This window comes from Cenococcum geophilum, assembly GCF_001692895.1.
Source record: "Cenococcum geophilum 1.58 unplaced genomic scaffold K441scaffold_43, whole genome shotgun sequence".
NCBI classification, from domain to species: domain Eukaryota; kingdom Fungi; phylum Ascomycota; class Dothideomycetes; order Gloniales; family Gloniaceae; genus Cenococcum; species Cenococcum geophilum.
Window position 1 is genome coordinate 55,194 of NW_027137601.1, and position 11,471 is coordinate 66,664.

Here is an 11,471-nt window from a genome sequence, read left to right on the forward strand (position 1 = left end):
GCAGTTTTCTCGTCTCAACTGTGGACAATATTCATCAGATGATGGGATCCACAAACGAGAAGACCCAACTCTCTGTCCCCATCGATCTAACGCGGTCTTTCCAAGCATTCAACTTGCCTTCTGTTCCGAACAATCGGTCTGAAACTGAATGATGCTGCTGGAAGCTTGGCTTCCTGTTCTGCATCTAGCTGCGCAGCTCGGTCAACGAGCCAGGTATCTACTTGGACCGGTGCCACGTGGATCTGAGGTCAGATCCAATCCACTTCCTCAATATTGATTTGGCGCCGGGATCGCCGCGGCGCTCCATTGCAAACATACTATTTATAGTAAGTCTTAGCATGTATTTAATAGTAATATAGAGTAGCAGAGGAAGTTTAAACTTACTAAAATTGTCGTTAGATTGACTCCTAACCCCCCTTAGTGCTCGATACTTAGTCTTTTCAATACAAAAATGTTCCTATCAGACAACCTCCGTTTCCTTCTCGAGATGCAGTTACAGCCAAAGAATCCACCGCCAGGCCGCCCACGCGCCACACCCATACCCAAGCACCACGACAAAAGCCGCCAACCCATACAACGAAGAGCCACCGACCCACTGAACTCCCTCATAAAACTCCCCTCCCCCAGCCCTGCCCTCTAAGCATGCCTCGATGCCGCCAGTCTACACCCCCTCCTCCTCCGCAACCTCCTCAACAGCCCTAACCAGCCCCTCCACCGTCCCCCTCCGTGTCTCCAACCCCACCACAACGCGAAACATCTTCCCGTGCACCCCCGGCGCAAAATCTACCATCCACCCGCGCCTCACCAAAGCCCTTGCAATTCGCTCTGTCACGCCCCCATTCGCTTCTCCATCCGGACTCAACCTCCCCCCTCGGGCCCAGTAGAAGCAGACCTGCAAGCACGGCAGCGGGGACGGGGAGGCGAGGACGATGTTCGCGGAAGCGGCGAGCAGGGACGCGAGGTGGGATGCCGTGGCGAAGGCGCGGGAGAGGGCGGCCGAGAAGTGCGGGAGGCCGTGGTAGGTGAGGGCGAGGTGGAGCTTGAGACTGTCGCCGCGGCGGCCGCATTGCGGGGTTAGGTCTGCGAGGTCGTAGATCGAGGTTGCGGTGGGGGGTGTGGTGTGGAAGAGGCTGGGGAGGGTTAGCTTGGGATGGGTTAGGGTAGGGTTAGGGTTCGTGATCAAGGAGGTTGCGATATGTGGGGGTGGGAAGCGGAGGATAGGGGTAGGGATAGAGGTGGAGATATGGCCAGAGACACGGGGAGGGAAAGAGAAATTCAACTCACTATCCCGCCGGCAACGTCATCGCGCTCCAAAACTGCCTCAAGTCCCTCCCGATCAAAAACGAGCACGTCATCGGCACACCCAGCATCTTATGCGGCGTGATAACCACGGTATCCGCGCGCTCGATCCCCTTCAGCCTGCTCGCCTTCAGCTCCGCATTGAACACCACGCTACCGCCCCAGCTACCATCGACATGCAGCCACAAGCCGTGCCTGGCGCAGACATCCGCGATCGCATCCAGCGGGTCAAACGACCCCAGCACCGTCGTGCCCGCCGTCGCATTCACGAAGAACGGCGTCTCGCCCTCCCGCTTCGCCGCCTCAACCATGGCGTCCAGCGCATCCGGCCTCATGCAGCCGGCCGCGTCGACGGGCACGCTCTTCACGGCGTCCGACCCGAACCCGAACATCTGCGCCGCTTTCTCGAGCGAGTAGTGCCCGTGGGCCGACGTGAAGAGCACGAAGCGCCGCGCGCCGAGTCCGGAGGCCTTCGTCTCCGGGAACAGCGTGTTGCGCGCGATGACCAGCGCGCTGCTGTTCGAGGCGCTGCCGCCCGGCTGCGATATCCCGCCCGCGTGCGGCGAGTCGAAGCCGATGAGGGAGGCGAGGAGCCGCGTTGTGTGCTTCTCGATTAGAGTCAGGACCGGTGAGACTTGGTAGACGTGGACCTGGCGAGGGCGATGGTATGAGTGGGGGGTGTAAGACTAGGGGGGGGGAGGGGATAGGGGGTTTGTTCACGTTTGTGTTCAGCACGGCCAGAATAAGCTCTGATACTAGGCCAACCTAGGGGATTCTTTCAGCGTGACGTTCATGGGATGGTATACACAGATATGGGCGTTTTGACTACATACAGCATTCGTCGATGCATATAGCTTGTCCATGAACCCCTGATCCCAGGTATTGACCGAGTACTGCAGAATTTTCCGTAGCATATCTAGTAGTCCATCTTTTCCACCACCTTCATGGGGTATCTGAAGATCTAGCAATTGCTCTAGTTTCTGTGGGGAGTGATATTCGACCAGAGTGGTCCTTGGTCCACCTGGTATAACAAGTCCACGGCCGGTATGCTTTTTATTAGCGTCTTCATCAGCTGCGCGTATGAATGGAATTATCAGTTCTTGAACAGCGTCAAGTAGCTAAAGGAGTTAGCAACAAAAAAAGGCATTTGAAAAGAAGTAGGTACCTCTTTAACTTCGTCCGTGCGACTCAGAGGTGGCTCCTGGTGAGTGTTAGTAGCTTCGTCCGGATAAACCAGTCCGTTCGAGGCCATGATAAAATTGTATAAGGATGGTTCCTCGACTAGTAATTAGACAGAGGAAATACAGAAGATAAAATGGAGAGTGAATAAGAAGATAGGCTGAGAAAAGTAAGAAGGAGTATGTGAGATGGCGACATTGATATTGATTTCTGTAGTAAGGCTCCAGATGAGGCTCCATATTTGGCTTCGCATAATGCATGATTGACGCCGGTGAGCGATTCGAATGAGCCCCTCTCTGCACTAGGCCTCTTCGCGACTCCCTATTTTAGTATGGCAATGGAGCCTCCTCTTCGGCTAACGCCCTCTTTGTGATCAACGTTTTCTACGCCTTCGCCCACCTCCCGTATGACCCGTAGTAGAGTTACAGTGACACCTGCGACGCCCGCAACGCCTACAATGCCCTAGAAACAAGCTTATCGCGATTAGGGTGCGTAGAGTCGCTATATTATAAGAAGTTGTTACTTTGGCGCGTGTGCGAGAGTTCCATATTGATATGGAATATGGAACAGGAGCTCAAAGCTACGTATTAAAAAATAGTGCCAAGAACCTCATTTCAACTACTGTATACAGTATAGCTTACAAATTTGACGCGCTTACCGATATGGAGGAGTTCCATATTCAGAAGTCGTCAGATTTACCGAACAACACCCTCATATTCAGATTTGAGCCCCATTTCGGCTACAATGTGGAATCTCCATGTTGAATATGGAGTTGCAACCGAACACCCCCTAAGTAATTGCCGGCAGAATTTTTCACCGCCCAGTTGCTCGGATTAGATATTAAGCTCTAGCCGTCAGCCGTGTTCATTACATTCTTCTATTCCGTCATTGCTGCTTTCCCTTTTCCTTTGCCCTTGCCCAACTCCTTTTCCCTTTTTGCCTTTGCCGCTGCGTGTTTTTGCCTTGCCAATTCGATCGCCGTTAGATGTCTGTTTTTCTCTCTCTCCATCTCACCGTAATTACTTTCTGGGAAAGACTGAAATCCCTCGTTGCCAGCGTTGGTCCTGGATTGCTTCACCCAGTCTCCTCTTCGTCGCTTGTACAGGTCCATCTTCCAATTCCTCCAAACTGCGCGCCCAACAAATGACTCTCGCAGAGAAGCTTCTGTTTCTGTCAGCTCCTCTGCGATTCTCTCTCGAATAAACGCCAATCCATGTGTGCCATCCCAAATAGAATCGATAACGTGTGACGCTGAAGGGTCTAGTGCCATCTCGGCGATATGTCCGTAAAATTGCTGAATAATCTTTCTTCGAAATATTATAGAAGCATTAGGAGATGTGAGAGCTGCCTGTAGCGCTCGTGATGCGGTGGGGTCCTTCGCAGCATTGAGGGATAGCGGTGTCCCGAGGCGCGCAAAAGACTCGAATATCAGGTTACTTAAAGGACCTGGAACGGTCAACATGGCTTGTGCAAGTAGAGACCCATGTGCTTTATCAGGATTAGACTGATGCGCTTTCGTATCAGATAATGACTTCCTGCCATCGTTGGATGATGCTTCGCCAAGCTTGAGTAGTCGTGAGATTTCGAATCCATTGGCGCCACCATCACCGAGCTCAAGTTGAGCTGCGATAGGTGCGGTATCAACTCCTCGAATTGCGCATCGCTCAATCAATGTTTTGATGATGGCTGTCCGGTTGCGCTCCACCAATCCTGGCATTTGTTCAACAATCAAGAGCGTTGCTTCTTCCAGGTCCTCTTTACTCAATCTCTCTAAAATCTTCGCAGCGACGTATCCTGCGATTTCATTTCGGGCCAGGCTGCCCATCCGCTCTTTGAAAAACTCTCGATATAGTGCCTTGAACATTTTTCCTGGTGCAAATTCGATGACAGTTTCCAAAAGCCGGGATCCAATAGGGCTATACACTAGACCGTTGATGAAGGAGGCGCTTTCTGTGCCTTCAACAATTGGATCATCTGGAAGAAGTCTGTGTATTATCGAGTTCTCATCCTTTGCTCTTTGCTTTCCGAACTGCGACAACTCCAATTGTAAGAGTAGCTGGAGGGTAGGGTTGCCAGTTGGATGTAATGCGAGTGCGCGAAGATAGGTCGTGTCTAAGCCTGAGACGCTGTCATTGATAACCTTCTCTAAAGCATTCGTGAATGCCTCAGGTACAGTCCTCTTCTCAAGGCTTAATTCACTCGACTTCTCTACTCCGGCTACACCGACCTTCTCTTTTTTTTTGCTTTGTAAAAGCGACCGAGTATTAGATCGAGTAAGAGGTAGGCCAGCCAGGACAACTAGGAGTACTCGTAACGCATGCGAGGCAAATTTGTCCGTCATGAGGTAGCCCAGGTAACCTTCGAGCTCGTTTATTGCGTATAGGAAGAGATTTTCCATAGAGACGACCACTTCGTTCGGGTCGGAAGGGGTCTGGCCCTCCATGGGTGCAACGATTTCTCGTGTGACAATTGGTGCAGTGTGAATAAAAAGCGCTTCGCAACAGTGGGACGCAAATCGATGTTGGACGAGGTATAAGAAGCTACAAGCAATTAGAATGGACACATATCGCTTTTAAAAATTACCTACTGGCCATTGAACTTCTGGAAGAGCCCTTTGAGCTGCGTGGGTGTTGACAGAAGGATCAATCGCTCCATCAGCCTTGAGCAAGACTGGCTGTTTGCAATCTTGAGTTCTTTCCCGTCCGCTTCTCGGTATACATTGTCCAAGAACAGGGATCGCTCTTCTGGATCGTTGAACTGATTCAGCTCGAGCATCTCATCAGCGCGCTTGAAGTATTCCTGCTCTTCTTCGTCCAACATGCCGTAGAAAGGCATTTCGCCTGGCCTAGTGACGCCATCAAAGGCTTCATCTTGCTGAGCCTCCTCGTTAAGAGGAGTATACCCTGCCTGCTCGACCGATTTCTTGCGTTTCTTGTGCGCTGACTCGTCGTCGAGGTGTTCCCGCTTGCGCTTTTTCTGTTCCTCTCGCCGCCCTCGCTTTTTATTTTCCTTAGGCATGGTGCCGCGGGACGGTTAAGAATGTCGATCCAAAGCAAGGCGAAACAAAAAAATTATTAGGCGCGGGAAGGGGGAAGGGGGAGAACGGGAGCGGGTAAGCAAAGGCAATGGCCAATTTAATGGGGGTTCCCTAGGGACACGATAGTATTGTAGATTTGTGGTGGGGTGGGCCTTTCTATGCTAAAGAATTCTATCACGGCGCATCTCGCTTCCAGAAGCCGGCCCTAGCTCCACGTTGTGGATCGCCAAGGCGTTTGAGATCGAGGAACATCCATTGGACCCCATTTCAGGCACTCCAACAAAAGCCACCACCGAAAGAGCAATCGGCCCCCTCCATCAACCACCCACACTACCCGCAATGGAGACAACCGAGGACAGGGACGTCAGAGTCGCCGACTATTTGGACGACAGGCTGCAAAATCTCGGCGACCTTGATGCGCTCGATTCCCTGCTGTCCAACATTCGCAACCAGCATGGCCTGCTCAAGAAGCAGGTAAGGCGAGCACAGCGCGTGTCTAGCGCCTATGCTGATACTTGGATAGCTCGAAGATGCAGGAAGAGACCTTGAGGGAGCTAAGAAGGACTCTCACACGCAATATGCCACACTCCAGGAGAAGGCTTGGCAGTTTAATAAAGAGCAGGAGGACATTGACCAAAGACTGATGATAATTACGAGCTCCGAAACGAGCGGTGAAGCTGTGCAACGCTTCGAATCGAGCATGGATAAGTTGCGCAGGCTCGATGTGGCCAATGGGTACATAGAGTTGCTGAAAGAGGTCGACGTCCTGAGGTAATCTTCTGTATGCTTAAACGCTTACGAACGGTCACTGATACTTTTCTTGCAGTAAGGAAGCCCAATCGCAGCTTACTAAGTCGAATGAAGCTGCCCTCAAACCTTATAGACAATTTCAAACCCTCGTTTCTCGGATGATACCGATGCAGGAAGCTGCTGAGGGGGCGGCTCCCCACCTCCTCGATCACATAGTTAAAACAACACAAAATCTCCGAAGGCAGATAAAGGATGCGTTCTCTGCAGATCTGGAGGCTATCCTGAAGAAGATTACTTGGCCAAAGGCAGACGCAATACTCCCGAATAATCTACAGGACAAATGGGATGCTTGTGTGGGCAAACTTTTAGATCTTCAGATGCCTGAACTTGAGGCCATGGAGAGCGCTTCAACTAGTAAGACAAGGAGTAAGCCACCAGCAGTGCTATTCCCTCTCGAGGTGCTTGTGCAGCCTCTGGAAATGAGGTTTCGTTATCATTTTGAAGGTGACAGACCTACTAATCGGCTTGATAAACCGGAATATTTTCTTTCGCACATTACTACCCAATTGAATTCTTACAACAACTTTGTGCTAGATAATTTACAGCCAGTCCTTTTCAATCACTTCAGAGGGACAGATCTTGCTCTTAATCCAGTTTATATTGATGCTACATCAGCGTTAATCACTGCGCTTCTTCCCATGTTACGGACAAAGATTTTTTCCACTCTGCCCCAGGTCGCTGGTCAGCCACAGCTGTTAAGCCACTTCATACACGAGATCATGAATTTCGATACTACTATTCGAGAGGAATGGAGGTACGATGGCGGAAATAGGATGGAGGGCTGGAAAGGCCTTGCGTGGGAAGTGCTTGTTCAACAAGACTGGTTCAGCCGGTGGCTTCAAGTTGAGAAAGACTGTAGGCAATATCAGGATTTAGAAATGTACATTTTGCTGACGCCACGTAGTTGCTTTGGCTCGATACCAGAATATTATGGATGCTCCGGACAATGGAGAACTTGATTTTGATAGTGTCGACCCTGGCTCTACCAAGCCTACGAAGGCAGCCATTCACGTGAACGATTTGCTAGAGACAATCACTGGTATGTTAATCATATTTTGAAGATAATTTCTGGTTCTGAAAAGGACGTCTGCAGATCGTTATCGGCCCTTGACTTCGTTCTCTCAAAAGCTTCGTTTCTTAATCGACATCCAAATATCAATATTTGATAGATTTCACGAGCGTCTTCATTCTGGTTTAGAAGCATACCTAAGCATGACATCTTCCATCGGCCGCACAGTTCAAGGTATTACCAAAGAAGAACAGGCAAAACTTCAAGGCCTCGAAGGTCTGGAAAGACTGTGTAGAATTTACGGCAGCGCAGACTACCTTGAGAAAGCAATGCGGGATTGGAGTGATGATCTGGTCAGTCCTCGCTTTCGATCCACGCCTATACTTAGCCTTCCCCTTGCAGCACTAATAAAGTTTAACAGTTCTTCCTTGAGCTCTGGGAAGAGCTCCAAGATCGCGCACGCCAGCATAGCAGCAAACCCCTCACAGGGCCAATGACAGTAGCTGACGTCGCCGAACGCACCTCCAGCGCCGTCGGCTCTGACGCCGACACAGGCGCGCTCTTCGACGAAACCGCAGGCGCATATTCTCGCCTACGAATCCGCAGCGAAGGCATCATCATCGACCTCCTCTCCCAAAACATGCGCGAAGCACTACGACCATACCGCCACATGTACTCCTCCCCACCCCCGCTCCCTCCCAAAACTGCCCAACACTAACCAACCCCCCACCACAGCAACCCCTGGGGCTCTCTCACCGCAGCCCCCTCTTCAAACCCAACCGCCCTCTCCCCAACCGCAGAGCTCGACCCCCTCTTAACCTACCTCAACACCTCGCTCGGCTTCCTCGCGCGCGCCCTCGCCCCCGCGCCCCTCCGCCGCATCACGCGCGCCCTGCTGCACGCCCTCTCCGCCGTCCTGTGGGACGCCGTGCTCACGCGCCACCACTTCTCCACCGCGGGCGCGACCCAGCTGGCCACGGACCTCGGCGCCATCTGCCGCGTCGTCGACGGCTGCGTCGGCGCCGGCGTCGCGGGGGCCGGGCTACGGAAGTGCGGCGAGGGCGTGCGGCTGGTCGGTCTCCCTGCCAAAGGCAAAGCGCCTGCGAAGAGCAAGGCTGCCGGGGATGATGATGATGGGGAGGAGAAGGAGGAGGAGGAAGAGGAGTGGGAGGGCGGGGCGTGGGGCGCGGAGGACGACGCAGAAGCAGGAGGAGTGGTTGCGGCAGCTGGAGAGGCTGATGCGGCTGCGGCGGACGGCTTGGGGCTGTGGGAGGTCGAGCGCCGCCTCTTCGCGGATAACCAGAGCGCGCGCGACGTGCTGGAGGAGCTGGGCATGGAGGCGCTGACGGAGGTCGAGGCGCGCGCGGTGCTGGGGCGGCGCGTCGAGCTGGGGGGCTAGGTGCCGTTGGGCCGTGCTGGATGATGGTACGTGGTATGGAGCAGTAGGTACGTGTCTTATTAGGCCGAGACCACACCGAGCCGTGGCACCAAGTCATGTAAAAAACTAGGTACCTAGTATAGCGGTCGGAAGTCACTCGATCCCATGTCATGAACAGGAAACGTAAATATTTCCTCCCGTTACATCCGCGCTCTTTGTGTCTAGGGTTGCGCCCCCGGATTTCTGCTGGACCCGGTTTCCTCTTGCTTCTCCACTACTTTTGTGGGGATTGGTGAAGGGGCATTGAGGATCCATCTGTTTGAAACATGAAACAAACTCGACGAGGTTTGTTACACCGCGCTCGAAGCGGAAGGTGCACGTACCCCGCGGCTCGTCGGTTCTCGTGCGTGGCTTGGGCTAGGCGCATGTGAAATCGTGCGTGTGGAAAGTGGTGTGGGTAAGTGGGCTGAGGAATGGGTCTGGCAAGGGTCTGGCTAGCTGAGAACTAGGATCCCGACGCAGTTCTGACATCACCCCTCTGTCAGTGAAATGAATGCTTGGTCTGGGAGGGGGATAGCCTTGCCGTAGCTCGATTACGTATATCTGGCTCAGACGAGAGTATCTACGAAACGACTGTTGCTCGGAAAAGATCTGTGGTTGGAGGACGCGTAGATTCTTTGTTAAGCTTCCGTTGACATCATTCACGAATTAGACGTCAAAGTACTTTTGTAAAGTTCACTTGTGATCCTGGCTATAAAGGTATTTAGACTAAAAGATATTGCCCGCTTTTGAACCGACAAAGCCAGAAAACGCAGATGAGTGATTGGGAGGATGGCGTAACGAGAGAGTATGGGTGGGATGGGTGGCACGGAGGCAGAGATAGAGAGAGCGGACGGATCGGACCCACAAGTCCAACCACAGACAATAGCTGTCCAAATAAAGGGAAAGTAAGAAAAAAGAATGGCCAAACGCTCCGTGTATTCCCACCCGCATGTGATGCCCTTTGATCAAAAAACACCATATTACGCCTAAGTATATAACACAGGATGACGACACACAGCAATCATGGAAGAGAAAGTATCACCAAAACAGTCATCTCGGAGCCGCACGGTCTCTGTGAGGAATTGACTTCGTAGGTGAAGTGCATTATCGAAGAGTGTGCGAACATCTAGATGGGTTCCGTACTCTCGTCAAGCATGACTGCACTGGGAGACAAAAAAGGAACCCAATGCCTAGGGCATAATACAAGAGGTTGAGGAAATTCTGAGGATCTGGCGGATAGAGTGCATGAGGGTTGATTTTTGGAGGATATGAGTAATGTCATCGACAGAACACAGATGGGGAGGTGCGCTAGAAATTTGGCCAATGGAAAAGACGAGGGTCGTTATCGTCATATGGCCGCGCTAGTGTCCGTCTGGATTTGTGACCTGTGGTTTGTTAGGACTGGAGCAACATTAACACTGGGCAGCTAACACTTACCTTCAATATCCTTCGGGAATAATCCTGGTTGTCTGCAATGCTGCCATCACTCTGTCTCCTAAGCATGACCTCTGGGTCAAGCCGCGAGTCGTTCATTGAGGAGTTGCTGGTGTGAAGCTTGCCAGTTCCGACAAAGGGATTGACAGCAGCTTGTCTTCTGTACTCCTCTTCAACCTCTCGTCTACGCTTTCGTCGAAGATACAGCATTACACCTGCGATGATTCCTGCGAGAACAACTACACCGACAACGACCCCTGCAGCGATGCTTGCTTTGTTGGGGCCGCTTGGGGGGGGGGTGGGTGGCTTGCTAGTTCCAGTTTGACCTGGAACGGTCATAACCACGGTCGATCCTCCAACGGTTACTACGGCTGCCGGTGCTGAAGTTTTGGGAGCACTGGTTGCCGATGCCGATGCCGATGACGATGATGGGTCATAGTTTGCTATGGAGTTATGATTGAGACCTGTGAGCCATACGGCCCAGAAGTTGTTGCCACCGCCTGCAAAAATAACCGTTAGTTTTAGACTAGAGTGTTCATATATCAGGTAGGCCTACAGTTATCTAGATTGTAACCGTTGCACGGAGTGTCACAACTCGAGTTATCCACTTTAGCAGATTTCGGAGGTAGTAGGTCACCACACCAGCAGTTACTGCCATCAACGAGACCCATAACAGGCTTCCCAAGGCCTACGCATATTGGTTGACAGTTGCCGGTAGTCTGAAACGTGTATGATCCGTGGTCTTCAAGAGGCTCTCCAGTATTAAAACATCCTTCATCCGTCATGGCATTAAGGGAACCGGTGTAGGTCGGTGTTGGTATTGCTTGGCCCGACACCAACGATAGTAGTGATGCCGCTACCATGGCGGACATGACTGATGTTGACACCATGGCTGAAGGAGATGTTCGTTGTATCAACGCAGTATGGTGGACGAAAAAGGAAGCAAGGGATGGTCTTGCGTTCGAAAGCGGACAGCCGTCTAGGCCGTTGTGGAGCAATCCTGATTGCAGTGAGCGAGGTGGCCGTTGAGGTGAGGTTGGAATTGACGCCTCGCGTCAAAGTACCTTTGGCCTAAACAAAATAACCAGAACGCATGAATCGGTGTCGTATGTCGCTACAGACTCTCTAAACGCTATCCGAGGTTGGTTTGTTGCAACGCGGCTCCACACAGGCGGCGGGTACGGTTGGGCGAGGGTTATTGTTGACAGAAGGTCGTGTGACGGTGTTGAAGGTCTATCAGGAATTAGGATGCTGGTTGTTCAGCTCGCAGGACTCGCTCAACG

General features: G+C 52.1%; 4 protein-coding genes across 4 annotated transcripts; 1 reads left to right on the top strand and 3 right to left on the bottom strand.

Moving 5' to 3' along the window:
• Positions 1-661: 661 nt before the first annotated feature.
• Positions 662-2,781, bottom strand: K441DRAFT_698766 (glutamate decarboxylase-like protein 1; the record flags this gene model as incomplete). The annotated part of the gene is made up of 5 exons (XM_067653095.1): positions 2,465-2,781; positions 2,133-2,417; positions 2,020-2,064; positions 1,285-1,949; positions 662-1,130 (listed from the first exon to the last, which is right to left on the bottom strand). The coding sequence occupies exons 1-5, from the start codon at positions 2,549-2,551 to the stop codon at positions 662-664; spliced, it is 1,551 nt and encodes a 516-aa protein (XP_067500407.1). The 5' UTR covers positions 2,552-2,781.
• Positions 2,782-3,004: 223 nt separating this feature from the next.
• K441DRAFT_642316 (ARM repeat-containing protein) lies at positions 3,005-5,646 on the bottom strand. The gene is made up of 2 exons (XM_067646684.1): positions 5,066-5,646; positions 3,005-5,018 (listed from the first exon to the last, which is right to left on the bottom strand). Exons 1-2 carry the CDS (start codon positions 5,494-5,496, stop codon positions 3,356-3,358), a joined length of 2,094 nt encoding a protein of 697 aa, XP_067500408.1. The 5' UTR covers positions 5,497-5,646; the 3' UTR covers positions 3,005-3,355.
• A 205-nt stretch (positions 5,647-5,851) lies between these two features.
• On the top strand, positions 5,852-8,978 carry K441DRAFT_642321 (uncharacterized protein; the record flags this gene model as incomplete). Its single annotated transcript, XM_067646685.1, has 7 exons — positions 5,852-5,989; positions 6,039-6,286; positions 6,342-7,180; positions 7,230-7,364; positions 7,419-7,687; positions 7,756-8,006; positions 8,070-8,978. 7 exons carry the CDS (start codon positions 5,855-5,857, stop codon positions 8,731-8,733), a joined length of 2,541 nt encoding a protein of 846 aa, XP_067500409.1. The 3' UTR covers positions 8,734-8,978.
• Positions 8,979-10,149: 1,171 nt separating this feature from the next.
• Positions 10,150-11,078, bottom strand: K441DRAFT_577325 (uncharacterized protein; the record flags this gene model as incomplete). Its single annotated transcript, XM_067644234.1, has 2 exons — positions 10,150-10,688; positions 10,745-11,078. The coding sequence occupies 2 exons, from the start codon at positions 11,076-11,078 to the stop codon at positions 10,150-10,152; spliced, it is 873 nt and encodes a 290-aa protein (XP_067500410.1).
• Between the last annotated feature and the right edge of the window lie 393 nt (positions 11,079-11,471).

Bases quoted from the DNA above. Each gene is read 5' to 3' on its own strand.
- K441DRAFT_642316 (XM_067646684.1), bottom strand. From the start codon at position 5,496: ATGCCTAAGGAAAATAAAAAGCGAGGGCGGCGAGAGGAACAGAAAAAG. The intron at 5,019-5,065 runs GTAGGTAATTTT...AATTGCTTGTAG, and splicing joins TTCCAGAAGTTCAATGGCCA to CTTCTTATACCTCGTCCAAC.